This window comes from Xiphophorus hellerii, chromosome 18 (assembly GCF_003331165.1).
Source record: "Xiphophorus hellerii strain 12219 chromosome 18, Xiphophorus_hellerii-4.1, whole genome shotgun sequence".
NCBI classification, from domain to species: domain Eukaryota; kingdom Metazoa; phylum Chordata; class Actinopteri; order Cyprinodontiformes; family Poeciliidae; genus Xiphophorus; species Xiphophorus hellerii.
In genome coordinates, this window is record NC_045689.1 from 17991061 (window position 1) to 18008210 (window position 17150).

At 43.5% G+C, this 17150-nt stretch overlaps 2 protein-coding genes across 2 annotated transcripts in view; one reads left to right on the forward strand and one right to left on the reverse strand.

Moving 5' to 3' along the window:
- The window catches only part of LOC116707980 (multiple epidermal growth factor-like domains protein 6), a 36945-nt gene that overhangs the window by 2950 nt on the left and 16845 nt on the right, over window positions 1-17150 (reverse strand). Inside the window, exons 15-21 of the mRNA XM_032545686.1 lie at window positions 15266-15394; window positions 14728-14856; window positions 10695-10829; window positions 10201-10335; window positions 8122-8264; window positions 4057-4439; window positions 3585-3966 (exon numbers count right to left, since the gene is read on the reverse strand). Of these exons, the coding sequence (XP_032401577.1) occupies window positions 3585-3966; window positions 4057-4439; window positions 8122-8264; window positions 10201-10335; window positions 10695-10829; window positions 14728-14856; window positions 15266-15394 (1436 nt within the window). The remainder of the gene's footprint in view (window positions 1-3584; window positions 3967-4056; window positions 4440-8121; window positions 8265-10200; window positions 10336-10694; window positions 10830-14727; window positions 14857-15265; window positions 15395-17150) is intronic.
- Window positions 11413-16924, forward strand: LOC116707907 (EH domain-containing protein 2-like). The gene is made up of 6 exons (XM_032545602.1): window positions 11413-11826; window positions 11939-12115; window positions 12363-12460; window positions 12861-13273; window positions 13627-13791; window positions 13887-16924. Exons 1-6 carry the CDS (start codon window positions 11606-11608, stop codon window positions 14448-14450), a joined length of 1638 nt encoding a protein of 545 aa, XP_032401493.1. The 5' UTR covers window positions 11413-11605; the 3' UTR covers window positions 14451-16924.

Below are 17150 nucleotides of genomic sequence, written 5' to 3' on the forward strand. Positions count from 1 at the left end.
TCTGTACCCATCAGAGAGTCCCAAGTCCGACGTGACTTGGAAACCCAGATAGTTCACTTGGAACTGTCCAAATTGACATTTCTTGAGGTTTAGTTTCAAACCTGCCTTGGTGAGGTTTTCAACTACTTTTTGTAGCCTTTCTAAGTGTTCTTCTTCTGTGTCATCAGCAATGAAAACATCATCAATGTACACAGTTGCTCCTACGTCCCCCAGTACTTCCATCACTGCTGACTGGAACACATTTGGGGAGTTCTTGTAGCCCTGGGGTAACCTTTGCCACACATAGCTTTTGCCTTTGTGGGTGAATGCAGTTTTACCTTGCGATTGTCTGGCGAGGCGTAGGGAGAAAAATCCATTAGCTAGGTCGATGCAAGACTTGAACTTCTTGACTCGAAGAGTCTTCAGCGCTCCTTGTGGATTGATTAGACTGGCTCGGTTTGCTATTGTTCTCCGATTCAGGGCCTTGAAGTTGATGACTGGCCTCCAACCCCCTCCAGCCGATTCAGGTTTCTTCACCGCCTGGATGGGGCTGTTGGTGATCGGGTTGAGTTCCTCTCTAATGATCTCTAGGGCACCCAGTTCCTTCACGATCTTGTCCATCTCCTCGACTGCTCCTGGGTTCAACGGGTACTGCCGAACAGGTGGATGAACTCCACCTTCGATGTGATGAACAAACTTTGGGCCCAAATCTCCACAATCGTTCTTGAACCGTGCCACCTGCGCCGTAACGATGATCTCACGCAGCTTCTCTTTCCCAGCCGGGGAGAAGTCACTCTCTTCAAGTTTCTGTTCTGTCACCGTTGGTATGTCGACTGGTTTGTACCAGTCTTGCTTCTCTGATCCTGTTTGGGTCGGGCCGACTTTCACCAATCTTGCTTTCAAGCTTGTCAGCCTTCGCTCCAGTCTGCGATGTGTGCCTTTCTTTTTGCTGAGTTCATCTAAGTCTTTCACCGTGAGGAGATTGTAGGGACCTTTCACCCACACTACTCCTTTCCAGGTCCCATACGGCATTTCTTCTACTTTTCCATTAGCAAACTGAACCTTCAGGTGTCCTGCTGTTTTTAGGTCTTTGCGGGTCATAGACACCTCCGCTCCTGTGTCCACCAGGTAGGGTACTCCCTCCACTTTAGCGTAGATTTCGTCCCCCTCCCAGTAGGCATTTTCTAGAATGACCCGCGACCTGGACGCCATTACTTTGATGACCCTCCGGCCCCGGCTTTACGGGACTCACGGAGGGCCGTCCTCTCTTCTGGGCTCAATTTCCTATACTCCTCATCTGTCAGGAACTGACCTTTTCCTGGCTGGTTTGATGAAGCCGGAGGATTGGTCGGTTTCCCTTGTGGTCCTGGTGGTTTCTGCTGGAACGGCCGGTTCCGGAAGTTGGATGGCGGTGCTCCTTGTTGAAACGGTCTGCTCTGGAAGTTGGATGGCGGTGCTCCTTGCTGGAACGGTCTACCCTGGAAGTTAGATGGCGGTGCTCCTTGCTGGAACGGTCTACCCTGGAAGTTAGATGGTTGTCTGATGTTGACCCTTCCAGGTGGCTTTGCCGATTGGCTAGCCTCCTTCTTCCTTTTGTCCTCGTAGTACTGCTGTTCCAGGTCGAATCCTTGCACTGCTACATCCATCTGAGCGACTGTTGTGCTTCTCACTGGCAACTTGACGAACACGATCTCTCCTCTGCGTCCTTTGGTCACCTCACGCAGTACTTTCACATACCTCGCAGGGGAAACGGTCTGCTTAAGTGTGTGCCACAGCGGTTCCAACCTGCTTCCCTTGTCCAGCCGTCCTCTGGCTCTCTTCACCTGGGACTCTTCATCATCCATGTCCTCCAACACCAGCCTTTCATAGTTGCTCTGTGCTGAATCTGTTCCAACCATCGGGTCCGAGGTCACGCTGGTCAGCCACAACTTTTTGGCTCCCTCGTGGTTGGTGGTAGACAGCACGGTTGGCCAAACGTCTTTCAGATACTCCTCATTGTTTTCGTCTGCGTTTTTACTCCTAATCACCAGCCTTAGATTCTTCAATTCGGCGTAAGCATCCTGTCCTGTATTAGTGGCAGGTGGCTGAGCTGACACCCCTGGTTGTCTTACCGGGATCTGCGGTCCTGGCTCCGAAGACGTCGCCTGAGGTTCCTCTTCGTCAGCCGACACTTCGTCCAGCTGCTGTTGAGTTTCCCTGGAGTACTTGTAGGCGGCTTTCTTCAGTCGTCTCAGCATCACATCATACATAATTCCAATGTATGCGTTCCTGAAGTTGGTAGTCAGGGAATAGTGTGCTGTCAGGGTGGAGCAGGATGGTGTCATCAGGATGTTAGCCCATTCTCCGATTGTCGCTTCCACCTCGAGCTGCACCCGGTCTCCCAACCTGCTGGCCCATCCCGCTGGGATCTGGTACTCGGTTTGACCGACCTCGGGTACATACGTACGCCGTCCGTCCTTAGCCTGTACTGGACCCCAGGTCACGTCTCTTGCCAGTCTTTCAGAGGATTTCTCGATGTCAAAGGTTTCCATTTCTTTCTTCTTACCCCGGTGCTGTCCTGTTCGGAGTGTCTTGTGCTCTGTCGGTGGTTGCTTCGGGTCGGAGAAGACACTGCCGTGATCACTTTCCTCTTCTTCTTCTCCAGGATGTTCGATCTCCGGTTGCTCTTCTCCGTCTTCCGAGTCGCTGATATCCTCATACTGTTGTTGTCGAAGAGGTTCTCTCCCGGGGGAGTTCAGCGGTCGAATCTTGGCTGGTTTCATCGGTCCTTCTTCTTTCGGGACCGTCGGCTGCTCATTCTTGACTCTTCCCACATTGGGTTTTTTCAGTTCACTGCGGCTCTCCTCAAACGAGAACTCCTTAACGTACCTTGCTGCGGAGGACCCTGGTTCAACAGGTGCCTCCTTTATCTTTATCCTGGGTGGCTGCACGGCCTTGGCTTTACCTTTCTGGGTGGTGTTTGAAACCTCACTCTGGGGAATTTTTAAGGGATATTTCTTGATTTCCTGTGATGGATGGCTAATGCGGCATTGCTCCTCCATCTCAGCTGCTAATTTCACCCCTTGCTCAGTGCGGAGTCGATGCAGACGGGGGTCAACCACCACCACCACTTCTTTGAGCACAAAGAAATGACTGTTGGTTCTGGCTATATTCACCACTCCGTTCTCCGCAATTGATCTGGCGGTGTCCCTCGGCAGATCCGGTGATCTTAGTCCCTGTACACTCACTATTACTCTTCTCATGCATTCGTTGCTGGCTGCCGTCAGGCCCCGCTCGAGTCCGTGCCACATCTTCTTCCGATATTCCTCCAGACTCTCTCCTTCTTGGTAAACGTCAATCGAGACTAGGATTACAGCACCATAAGGGAGATTATGGCCTTTCATTATTATTATGTCTCCTCGAGTTGCTGCACTACAGGAAGCTTCCAGCAATTTTGAGTCTGTTTTGTAACACTTTCCTGCCTGGTTCTTAAGGTTGCGTCGGAAGTTTTTATTGTGGATCTTGTATCTGTCGTTGGTGAACACAATTAGTCCATCACCCTCAAGATCCCATATCCCTCCAATAAACTGATAAATCATGAGCCCGGATTGCAGTCTTATGCTGACGGTCCCTGGTGGTATTTCGGCCAATTCTCGGGCCATCCTCCAGGCATCTGATTTCTGAGTCTTCTTCTTGGGGCGGCCGGGGCCCCACTGTTCCTCGTCCGATTCCTCTTCGTCCTCGTCGGAACTGCTGGCCGCTGGGGTCCTCGTAGGTGGCAGTGGCTGCCTCCTCTCCGTGCTGTGGACTCGGGGATGAAACCCGGGCTCCGGACCTTGTCGAGGGGACCAGTCCTTGGCCGCCTCCTCCATCGCTGCCCACTGCTCCTCAGAGAGACTGCCGACGAGCCGTCCCTCTGGGCCTTCCTCGTTGGCTGGTGCAGGTGGGATGTCCTCGTTCCGCGATGGACCCGGTGGAGCCGAGGGACCTCCGTCGTTGTCGTCGCTGCTGTCACCGCCGTCGTTGTCGTCGCTGCTGTCACCGCCGGCGTTGTCGTCGCTGCCGCCCGTCAGGTCTATCAGAACTCTTGAAGGTTGCTTCTGCCGGTGTGTCGGTGTCGTGGCTCTGCTGGGCAGTTGGGACGGGGCCTCGGCCACCTCCGACCCTGCCTCTTCGAGGGCTTGTTCCTTCTCCTTGCCTTCTTTGTAGGTTGAAAGTCTCTTCATGGCCTCAGTGTAGTCTTTGTACTGGCTTACCCCCCTGGCGTTCGGATCCACCAGGATTCCGTCGATGCCCGCCGCCAAGGTAGCTGTTTTTACTAGGCGGTCGTACTTCTCGGAGGGGCTGTAGACAACCCGCAGCTCGCCATCCTTCCATTCTTCAAGGAGATCAGCAAACCATTCCAGCCATCTTTTAACCTCCGACTTCTTAGCCACCTTCACTGGGCATCTGACGACCCCCAGTCTGTGGCCATGTTCAGGCTGGGTGCAATAGTATATCCGGCTTTGCACTATGATTTCCATCGGGTTCCGAGCCACGTCCTTATTAGTAGTATAATGAGACTCAAAGAAAGTCTTCTTATTTATCTCAGTCCAGGAGTCCAATCCATCACCGAGTAATATCAATTTTACAGGAAATTGCGATAATGTAGATTTGGAAAGATGGGATTGGTGATTCTCACCTTCCCTGCTGATGTTGCTTGCTTCTCGTTCCATCGCTGGCTTCTGTAGGGGATTCAGTTCCCCTCTTTCTTCTTCCTCACTCATAGTTGTCTTTGTCTTCGAGTCGCCTATCCCCCAAAGCCTCTCTTTGCGCTTTCGAGTAGGGATGGGTCCAGGCTGTGTTGGCTACTGGCTTCACTGTCTGGATCTGGTCATTCCATCCTCAGTAGAAGCTTTCCCTCACCTGTATGCTATACAGTTACTGCGAGGGTTGTGACTGATGGCCTTATCAGTCACCACTAACTCTCTTCCCTGAGAGTTAGTAACCCAAGTGAGCTATTCAGAGTCTCACGTCTGTTTTTACCGACTTGGTATCTTTTTGGGGCCCGCCTACTCAGTTGTGCGCCGCCCCACGTTGGGCGCCATGAAGGTTATCCTGCAATAGTCAGCCCCGCCCTCTCATCACAACTTCACAGGGCTGCCTACTGACCAGTTCTCCGTCTAACAGGTCCGGAAAATCTCTGAGACCTGGGTATTACCCTAAAAGTACTCTATAAGAGATAATCTATTTAAACTGGTGGCGAAAGTGATTCGTCTAGCTCTAACTACCTCCAATCCAGAAGTTATGACCCTTTACAGTTAAGAAACAATCAGCTGAGTAGCCCTCGCAGCTGCATAATTCCAATAACCACTTCTGTTAACGGTAGCCCACTTTCTAAATCATAACTTGCACTTGGAACCGGCTAGATTATGTTTAGTGACTTAGATGTAAGTCCCAGGGTCATTATTTACTCTCACCAAAGGAAATTATGAAGCCTCCTATTTACTGGAATCATGTACACTAGTTTTACCTTGATTAAAAGAACTGGACAAAGATTAAATGACTCTATTAATTCCAATGTCCACCAACCTCATTAGAATTTTATAGTATAAATTTATTAAGCAAGCTTAAGCAGGGATATGCGACATACAAATCACTAATCAATTGTAAATAGTTCAAAAACAGTGTAATAAGATTTACATGTACAATCATACTACCCTATCTCCTTTCCCTTAACTTTTAAGTCGCACTTCTGAAATGGAATTTCAATGAGCAGATTCAACTCATACCCAGAAGATGGTGGATCTTTTGGCAACAGGAATTTCTTGCGTCCTTGGTTGAGGTCTTTGCCTGGTGTGGAAAAACCCTCCTCAGGAAGGAAGCGAAGCAGAAAGGGTCTGAATCCTTTTGCAAAACCCCTTTCTTTATCCCTGAGGGACCTTTGTCCTTCCTCCAAGTCTTGTTGCAGAGTTTGAAATTGCTGGGTTGAGACGAGACCAACAGTCGAATAAAGAACCAGAGATAGGGCGATGGGACCCAGTCCTTTCTTAGCGGTGTGAAGTCCGAGCTTCCCCGTGGTTCTGAAGTGCGGTCCGTAGCTCAATCTGCTCCTCTTTGAGTTGTCTCTCCTTCTGCGCCGCCGGACTGGGAACAACTGGTTCCTCTTTTCAGCCCCTTTTTATGCCTCTCTCCACCATGTGTGTGTATGGGGAGGTTTGGTCTACGTGACTTGCTTCACATCTGCTGTCTCTCATGAAAAAGTCCCTACATTTCCCAACCTGTTTTTGCTGACCATAGTGGAAGTTCCCGTACTTCCTCTTTTTCCGTTGCCTCAGCCAAACTCACCGCACCACCCATCCTGTGCGCTTCGGCCATCTGTTCAGAACTGCTTGCGACATTTCCTGTTTCAGGGCTGTACTGCATTCCTCTCTTTTCCTATAACTCACTATTATTTATTATAACTCATTAAACACATTCATCCTATTTGAATTGATTTCAAATGATTACAACTTCATATTCATTGACAATAAATCACATCTTTTGTCTTATTGTTAATCATTAACATAATCATTACATAGTTAAATCATTACAGATCATTAATCCGAGATTCTTTGCAGAAAGTTATTGAGTGATTACTTATACTCATATTATTCAGACTTATTCAACTTAATTAACTTTTAATCAAACTACAGGATTACTTTATTTCTTCCAAGCCATTATGCATCTTTTTCTGCGTGTGCCTGGAAAGATCTCATACCCTTATGCCAGTTTTCTTGACAGAACCAACTCCTCCTGGTACCAGGTAACAACTGAGCCGGGCCGGGTGGGATCACAGCTTTCATGGTTGCACAGAAAGAAGGAAAGAAAAGGAATATTTAATAGCTGAAGCAAAAAGAGCAACAGCTCTTTAAACCTTAAAGTTTAAACTAAGGGTACCTAGGTTGAGGGAGAGACTCTCCTCTCAGGCAAAAAGTGTGAGAAGAAGACGCAGAATGTACAAGACAAGTTTATTTATTATATGTGTACACAATCAGCTGCATAAAAAATACACAAAGATTTTTTAAAAACTTTATTTGGTCGTTAAACACCCAGCAACCCACATTACATTAGAAGAATTATGAAAATCAAACATGAACCAATCAGCACATTATCCCAGTGATTCTCTGAGGTTTGAATAAATCAGTAAAATCACAGTAAAGAGCCCGAAGTTCTCTAGAAAACTCAAAACATGAAATATGGAGTTAAAAAAGTAAAAACCAAAACAAACTGAGAGAAATTAAAGCTGAGAATCAATGATGACGTAAAACTTCAAGATTTAGCTTTTACAATGAACATAAAATATATAAAATCTTTATTTTCCAGGTTCCACATGTTTCTGAAAACTGCTCTAAGATCAGAGTTTCTGTAGGACATCCAGTTCTAAACTGGTTAAACTGGTTTCTCTGATGGAAGCTGAAGTTTCGCTGCAGTTTCCAGTGAAGCATCTTTTTATCTGTGGAGCTTTGAGGAACATTTTCATGTCAGCAGAAGGACGAAGCAGCAGAGAAAAGAGGTTTGAAGTGTCTTTCATGGCTTCAAAGCTGAACTGAAAATGATTCCCATGTTTCCATTCTCAGACCATTTCTGGTTCCAGGATGAAAATGAATCAGAGAGAAAAAAGATCAACTTTCCAGTTGAATCCAGTTCAGATCAAAACTCCACGAAGCCTCTAAATGGAGCCCAGTTTGAATTGGATCTTTATTGATCCAAAGAGACAAACAATAAATGACAGACACGAGAAAATAAACGGGAGGAAAACCTTGGAGGTCAGAGGTCATCATCATGATCCAGTCAGAGTCTCTTTAGACTCAAACTGCTGCAGCTTCAACCTCTGAGGATCAGCAGGACACTGAGACCATTCTCTACTTCACAGAGATCAGAACCTGCAGAGAGAAGAAGGAAGGAGAGAGCAGATCAGTGAGTGTTTCCAGCCTCTCTCCAGCAGCAGTCAGTGACGCAGCACATCCAGTAGATGGTTTCCAGGCTGCAGTCAGACTGATCTCAGAGCTGTGACCAGGATGAACCCGATCAGTTGTTTCCTGTTGAGCTGAGAGAGCAAACAGATCTGAGATCAGATCTGCTGCTGCCACAGTTTGATGGATGAGGACCACTGTCTCTAGACATGTTGGACGGCTGGAGAACTTCCAGATCTTGGAAGCAGTCCTTCCAAGAACTTCCTCTCTTCCCAGCAGGACAGTCGCACTCTCCAGTTACAGGATCACAGGGAGCTCCTCCGCAGTCACAGGTCAGACGGCAGTTTTCGCCATAGTTTCCTGTTTGGCAGGCTAACAACAGTTGAACACAAAGAAATTAAAAGGAGGGGTAAATAACTCAACATTCGAGGAGCAGCTTTAAAGAAAACACTGGACAGGGCTTTTTTTGTGTTGAAAAGAAAGTCACACAAGAGAACGTTTCAGAGGATGCTTATTTGTTCAGCCTCTGCCAATAGCTTCTGGAGTTGAAACTGAAGTAAATCTTTCCTTTCATGACCTCGCCTGGAACCCAAGTGTTGGAAATTCAAAAAATGTCAATGATTTACTTTTAATATGCCTTTGAAGAACTCAGTGGGCCTGGCTCTACCTGAGCCTCAAAATGAACATATTTTACAATTGGTTTTGGGTTTTCTTGTAGTGCAGTTCACAAGATTGCTATTCCTGAAAAATATTCACCACTGCCATTTAGTTTCAGGAGCACAGCTGTCGAATTTATTCCAAGAAGAATACTTTCATTAAGTAAATTTAGGCTTTTTTAATTCCAAGTATCAATTGATGATCAATTTACGTAATCAACAGTATCAGAAATAATAAAAAGTAATCAGAAAAATTCTGAAAATCACTGAAAAGAATTTAGGTCAATTTGTGATTATGTGTGCAAATACATGAGGCATAATATCTCTTCAAAGTATTTATTTTCATAAAGGTTGTCTTATTTTGGCACATTTTAAGAAGCATAATCTACAGGGATTTCACAATTCACATAACACAACATAAAGCAGGGCAGAATTGTGAATTGTGAAGCTGAAAGAAAAGGATTTGTGATTTCCAAAATGTGTTTTTTTTTATCTGAAAAGTGTAGCGTGCCTTAAAGTCCAGGCTGCCTCAGTCAGCACTTTGTGAAAACGCCTTTTATTTGTAGCTGATGTTATTTGCAGCTACATCTCTAAGTGCTTTCAACATAGATTAAAATGTCTACCGATTCTTCTTATCCTTTGCAAAATAGCTCAAGTTTTATGAGACAGTATATTTTGTTCGTCACCATATTTTTTGCTTGGCCTATTGCAGTGGTTCCCAAAGTGTGGGGCATGCCCCCTAGGGGGGGCGCAGTGTCATTGCAGGGGCGGGGGCATGGGAAGTGGTATGGATGATTGAAAAAAAACAAAACAGTTACACAAGTGTTTCACTGTAAAGATGGTTTGTAGTGTGTTTTGTTGCAACCTAGAGTGTGAAATAAACTTCAGTGGAGTTTGAAAACAAAATATGTGTATAGGTTTATGTCTGGTTGAACGATGTGTGTACCCTGTTGATATTTTTTTTCTATTTTGGGGGGAGATTTTATCGTAATCCATAAAGGGGCCCAAAAAATCTTTGGGAACCACTGGGGGGGCCCAGAAGAAAATCTTTGGGAACTACTGGCCTATTGTGTTCCTTGGTCTTCATCATGTTGTTTGTTCACTAATGTTCTCTAACAAACCTCTAAGGCCTTCACAGAACATCTGGTTTTATACTGTCAACAAATTAGACACAGATGGACTCTTTTTACTTGCTGGGTGATTTCTGAAACTAACTAGTTGCACAAAATTTTATGAAAATATATCAAAGTAAAAGTGAACACAAAAGCACACTTTTCGGATCTTTATTTGCCTTTATTCAATTAGCATTTAATCTGTGCTGATCTATCACATCAAATTTAAATAAAACACAAGGAAGTTTGTGGTTGTAACATAGCAAAATGTAAAAAAAAAAAAGAAAAAGAAAAGAAGAATATGTAAATACTTTTTCAAGGTTCTGGATGCAAACAATACCTTCATATGGCAATATCTGTCTGCATCCAAGGCCTCATGCCTTCTAATATCAACATTCAAACCATAAAAAGATTTAGACCAGATAAGTGCATGTGAGTATGAAAGCATAGGTTAAAGCAAAGTAATTTAATGTCACATTTCTGAATTTTTTTATATGTAAGAGCGTCCTTTATTACACATGAAAGCAATGTTTTGCTCACCCAGTTGACACTGGTCCCCCTGAAGCCCAGCAGGACATCTTTGGCTGCACACTCCGGTCTTAGGGTCACATGACCCTCCACCTGGACAATCACATGACTGTTCACAGCCGGCACCAAAGAAGCCTGAATCACATTCTGCATTGGGAAATGGAAAAAAAGGGAGATTTGCACAACTGCAAATATAATGTTTTACTAAGCAAAATGCAGAAAACAATCATGTTATTCAACTCAGTTCAGCTTTCACCCTGATTCTTTTTAACTCTTTTATAGGACACTATTTGAAAAGATGCATTTCAAAGTAAACCGCATCACGGAAAATGTATTTTCCCTGAGTGACTTATGTCAAAAACAGATTAAATAGTTTATCACAATATTTTAAACTGAGAAATGATCAGCTCATTAATATGACCTCTAAAGTAACATCTGAATAAGTCTGACTAAAACTGTTTGCAAGATTCATAAAATTTAGGTAGCATTGAGTAAAGCAGCTATACCTTTCTCACATAGCAGACCGTGATATGCAGGCTTACAGAAACAGCTTCCTGTTTTTGGGTCACAGCCACTGGATTGCTCTTGGACACATTTGCATTCCTTGGAACAGCCTGCTCCGTGGGTCCACTTGGGACAAGCTGAGGGACGGACGGGGTTGTTAAAAAGAAGATATGAACCGAAAAGCATGAATTCAGAGGAGGTGTAATAAAGAATGTTCTCAAATCGGTGCTAGGGTAAAGAAAACATACAGCACACTGTATTTTGTAAAAACAAAATGTGTTGGCCACTTTTGTTTGCTTAAGTTGAAAGGATAATCAAGAAAATATGCAGAAAGGAAACCTGAATGATCAACTTTCACTTTGAATGAGCAGAACAAACATGCCATGTTATCATAACATTAGATTTCTGTTTGTCTTGGTCAAGCAAATTTTAACACCATTAACTGAACTTTGTGCAAACTCCCAGTTACCACTTATGTTTAAGTGTGTATTTCAGTATTTTCTGCAGCATTTTAAGTCATAAACTGTTAAATGTAATGAAGCCATTAACAACATTTTCTTGCTTAAACTCAGGTTTCTTCACACATACAGCAACAGCTACCAAATATATGACTATGAGTACAGATGAACTGCTATGCCCCTAATCACTACAGCTGAATCCTGCCAAGATAGTCCCTACTTAACAAACACTGAACTGCACTCCACCCAGTCCCTCTCCACCACTGGCTTCTTGTTAGGTGCAGCTGCAGCCTCCGGTTACACCCTCTCCACCCTGTCAACGTCCCCGCTTGCAGGATGGAGCAGACAGCTGGAGGATTCTGATCATACTCCTTCTGTGCGCTCACTTCTCCAGTTTGGTCTTTAAACTCTGAAGAACGTCCACCTTGCGAAGAGAACAGGGAAACGTTTTCAACATGTCTATCCGGAGGTTCTGGAGCAGCCCGAAAACACTGGGAGATGTTACCGTTGTGACAGAAGAGCTGAAGAATCTTTACTACAAGAGGCTGCTGCCTATTGAGAAGCACTACTCCTTTCATCACTTTCATTCACCAAGTTATGAGGATGCAGACTTTGACAACAAGCCAATGGTTCTGGTAATGGGTCAGTACTCGACGGGAAAGACGACTTTTATCAGGTAAGCCTCAAAACTAAACGTACAAGTAATACAGGTCAACCATCTTAAGTAGGCTGCGGGTGCTCTGTCCAAGGCAGATGTTGGTAGTAGGTTATGTCTGCTGAATTTGCAGGTATTTGTTAGAGGAAGAGTTCCCTGGCAGCAGAGTTGGGCCAGAGCCAACCACTGACTGCTTCACTGCACTCATGTACGGAGAAGAGGAGCGAGTCACCCCTGGGAACGCAATCACAGTGGATCCCAAGAAACCCTTTCGCAACCTTGACCCTTTCGGAAATTCTTTTCTGAACAGGTAAGAAAGACAAAGCCTAAGAGAGAAGGTTAAGTCCAGGACATCTCTATGTCTAGATGTATTGGAAATTCTCAATAATGATTTATCACCAATTATTTATCATCGGTGATATCCAAACATCAATCCATCCTATGTACCCGTGTTCCCATGCAGTTACAGGAGCGCTGGTACCTCACTCCAGTGCTTGTTGGGAGACCAATGAACTAAGATGTAACACCAAATTCAAATGGATTTTTTTTCTTTGCAGATTCCAGTGTGTGCAGATGCCAAATCCAGTCCTTGAGAGTATCAGCATAATCGACACGCCTGGGATCTTGACTGCCGCTAAACGAAAACTTAGCCGAGGTGAGACAGACTGTTTTCAGCATTGGTAGAACAAATCACTATTCCTCCAGAAATTCTCACACGCACAGTAAAGGGTGGACTACACTGTGGCTTTAAGATTCCTTTAGGAGTACGGTCATAGAAGAGGCAATGAAGTAGAAAAGACCGGCCCATCATAAATCACTCAGCTGATGTCAGAGGCAAATCAGATGAAAGACGTTGGTGAGGAGACAAGCAGGGAGTAACTGAGCAGCCGTTGCTTTGTTTTATAGACATATTTTTCTGTGGGTGTAACAGTAATGGCTAGAAACCAGTGAGGACCATTGGGACCTGCTGCATGCTCCTCCATGCTGTAAGGCTGCATGGCTTTCCCCATTAGATACGCTAATGAAAACCTTGTGTTTTTCTTCTTTATCCTAAGGCTATGACTTTCAAGCAGTACTGCGCTGGTTTGCAGAGCGTGTGGATCGAATCATCCTGCTATTCGATGCACACAAACTGGAGTTCTCCGATGAGCTCACCAGGGCCTTTGGAGCTTTGTATGGCTACGAGGACAAGCTGCGTGTGGTTCTCAACAAAGCTGACAGGGTGGACTCGCAACAGCTCATGAGAGTGTATGGCGCCCTCATGTGGTCGCTGGGGAAAGTGTTCCGAACCCCTGAAATCTTACGGGTTTATATTGGGTCCTTCTGGTCAGAGCCGAGGCAGAGGTGCGACCACTACAAGCTAATAGAGCTGGAGGAAGAGGATCTACTAACGGATATAAGGAACCTGCCACGCAACGCCGCAGTGAGAAAGCTGAACGACCTGGTGAAGAGAGCACGTTTAGTCAGGGTAAAAAAACTCACTCATATTTTAAGGTTAACATTTATAAATTCACCTGGTGTTAAGGTGATCAGAAGTTTTCATGCCATTATGATTACATTTATTCTGATACAAGTGGAGGTAAACATATATATTAATATATTGTAAATTAAACTTTTTCTCTATTTAGATGACAGGAAATCCACAAATCCACAGTAAATAAAACCTTGTCCAACAGTGTTTTGTGCTTTACAAAGACTTTGTTTAACAAAGTTTGCTTTCAGTTCATGATGAAAAAACAGTGGCTTTAAAGTTAATGCCCAAAAGTTAACATTTATGCCCACAATGAGAGAATGTGAACTTCTCATTTGCTCCTTTCTTAGGCTCATGCACACATTATCAGCCATCTAAAGCAGGAGATGCCAACAATTTTTTGCAGAGAAAGCAAGAAGCACAACCTGATCTATGAGCTTCCTGTTATTTTCACCAAGATTCAGCAACAGCATCGAGTCCCAGCTGGTGACTTTCCTGACTGCACCAAGATGCAGGTCAAACAATTCTCTCTAACTAAAATAAAATGTTTCATGTGATTTTTCTATCCTATTACCTTCAGTGAGTCTCACAAGTTTGTATTCATTTTCAGGAGAAACTTTTGGGTCAAGATTTTTCAAAGTTCAAGACTCTGAAGCCAAGCCTGATGAACTCCTTGAACAAACTGCTAACCACTGACATAGCCAGTCTGGTTCCTTTATTCCAGCAGCAGGAGCAGAGGAAGAAATCGCTACCTGCCGTGTTGGATGGTGAATTTTTGGGAACATTCCGGCGTGATCAGTTCAAGGGAGATCCGTTTAAGGAAATGCTCAAAGATGATGAGATCAGCGAAGCAGATTCTGATGAATGGGCTGTGGAGAAATACAAACCTAAATATGATGAGATCTTCTACAATCTAAGTCCACATGATGGCAAACTCAGTGGCACCAAAGTCAAAGAGTGGATGACGACCACTCATTTGCCCAATTCGGTACTTGCTCACATCTGGAGACTGGCAGATGTAGACAGGGATGGAATGCTGGACAACGAGGAATTTGCGTTGGCAGTCCACCTGATTGAGGGGAAGCTGGACGGACACTGGCTGCCCAGAGAACTTCCTTCCCACCTGGTTCCACCCTCCAAGCGGCTTAGTACATCAAGCAGTGCACCAGCATAATCTTTTTATCAGAATCAAGAAGACTGAGGAGACATCACTTGTATAATTTGTACAATATATTTTAAGCAAACCTGATGTTACTGATTGCGGGGCCTATAAAAATGTGCAGTGTTTTATATATTCATAAACTTATCACTGTCCATTCGAGCACTTATCAGATTTTGTCCTCTCTAATATAAAGTGTGGTAAATTTATTTAAAACATTTGTATTATTATTTTAAGTTTTACAATATTTCGTCATTATAATACCCTTTCTGTCCTTCAACTTTTCACAAACCTAGGTGGCAGAAACGACCATATAATCCCAGAGAGCAGATGCAGGCTCCATAAAGTCGATGGCAGGGTCCATTATTGGGGCACTTGCACTTTCGTCTGCAGTTCTTTCCAAAATAGCCCCTCAGGCAACCTGTGAGTGAAAACAGTGCCAGAGAACTTGTTACATTTAGAGATGACTTCTAAGTGGACTTCATGTTATGTGTCAACTTTTCATGTTTTAGTTTATTTGGAAAGGATTTTGGTTAAGTTTCAAAAAGCTGAGACAGAGTATGTTGATGCCTGTCTGTCCTAGTTTGTTTTTCTACTTTCCAAAACATTCTGGTTCCAGAAAATTCTGAAATCTTTTTGTCCTTTTTATATATGGTGCAAAGATTTTACCAAATGTTTACAACCTTGTCCTTTTTGATTGCATGACCCTTAAGTTATAATATGGGCCATGCCATTTGCTTTTCAGTATTATATCCCAGTAAAACTTAAAAAAAAAACCCACATAATCTCAAAGGCAGCATTTTGTGGTTCCAAAATTTGAGAATACAAACCGTCCTCGCAGAACTGGCCATTTACCCCGAGAGGGCAGAGACACTTCCCAGTCACGGGGTCACATGAGCCTCCATTCAGACAGTGGCACATGCTGTTACAGGACTTCCCGTAGCTCCCCTGATGACAAGCTGGAGACAAACAATATAAAGAATCCTCTTTGTTATTTGTAGATGCAAAACTAAACAATGAATTAAAAGAAGGAGACTTCTTTGCCACGAAAACATAAAACAAGAACTACAACACATTTAATGTTAGGAAGTGGTCAGCGACTGATCCTGTGCTCATCTGAGGTTCTTATTCTCACAGGCGTCATAACCAACTCTGGCACAAACAAGCAGGATGTGTTAAAGAGCAACATTCCTACAGTGCCTGCTTTAACTCCACCTCACACTTTCCTCACGGCTCTTTTATGTCTCCATAAGGAAGATTACTTAAAACAAACTGAAGAAGCATAAATGTCATGCTTTTTGATGATAGAAAAGCAGAGATTCCCTGTACTGAATTATAAAGAAATACGAGGTACAAGAAATACAAGATGAGGAGGCCAGAAAGGAAACGAGTAACATTTAGAATTGCAACTAGTTCATGAATATGATCATACAGTATTTAATACAACATAGTTGAGTCTGCATCTAAACACCAGGAGCCACTTTCAAGAAGTGACAGATAGCTTCCAAATGTACTTATCCCACATGTCCTTCTGCCTCGGACCAAAGACAGCTATTAGTTACTGCCCTGAATCAGAACAAAGGAATCTCTTTCCTTACCAGTAATGGACATCCTTGACCTCAGGCTGTAGTCTTGCTGTGGCTCCTGGCCACACTCCAGCATCAGATAGATTTATTCACTGGTCCCTTTGTGTTATGGAGCACATAAATAACCCCAGACTCCCACTCTAAAGAAACAACAGGGGTTGATCCATGGCTCTGGATCGATGAATGCTGTGAGCTATCTTGTCTCTTACTAACAAACAAAAATAATGCTTCAGGTTGTTGCACAGACCTGGATGATGAAATATTGCTTGTAAAACCAGGCTGAGTGTATGTGCTTTAGTCTTGCCAGTATAGTTGATTAGGGTTGTAAAAATATTTGCATGCTCGGTAAAATATTTTCTCAAGAAAATTCTGTGTATATTCAGTTTAAGCATAGTTAAAAATGTTTATTGTTTTGCAATATTTTTTTATTTATCCAGCATGGTTTGAGTGTAAAATGTTACAAGTGCTATTACTATGTTTAAAGCTCTAATTTAAATTCATTTAATTAGATATAATGAATTTGTTTTGTAAACTATACTATGAAAACTGGTGGTTAAGAAGGGCATTTCAGGTCAAACTATGTTGCAAACCTGGTTTTCTTGCTATCAGTCACATAACAAACGCATAACATTATTTGTACTGTTGGCAGATTTAGAGTTAAATTATTTAATTTATCCAAATGTTTCTCCTGATTGGAAGTAATGTCAAGGTTTGGAGTGACCCACACTCCAAACATGAACCTCATATTAGACATTTCAAGCACATCAATAAAGATAAATTGTCAAAATGCCAATGGAAACATTCAAAAAGCTCCTCAGCACTTATAAGAAGGGTTTTATTGTTGTACAATTGCATAAATCATTTCCAACTTGTCATTTCTTATTAAAATATTGATACCATAAATGTTTAGACACTTTTTAAAAATCAATATTACTTCATAATCGTGTGCCTCATTTCCAATCTGAAACAAACGTCCTGGTTGAAAGAAAATAATTTGAAATTTAAATCAGCTAGGGGCATTAATATTTCTGGCCTTGATTGTACCTGCCCAGACAACATTGTCTTTCTGAAAATATGTCCAGAAGTTTGAATGCTTAATACACATGGATCTTACATGGTGTACAAGTGA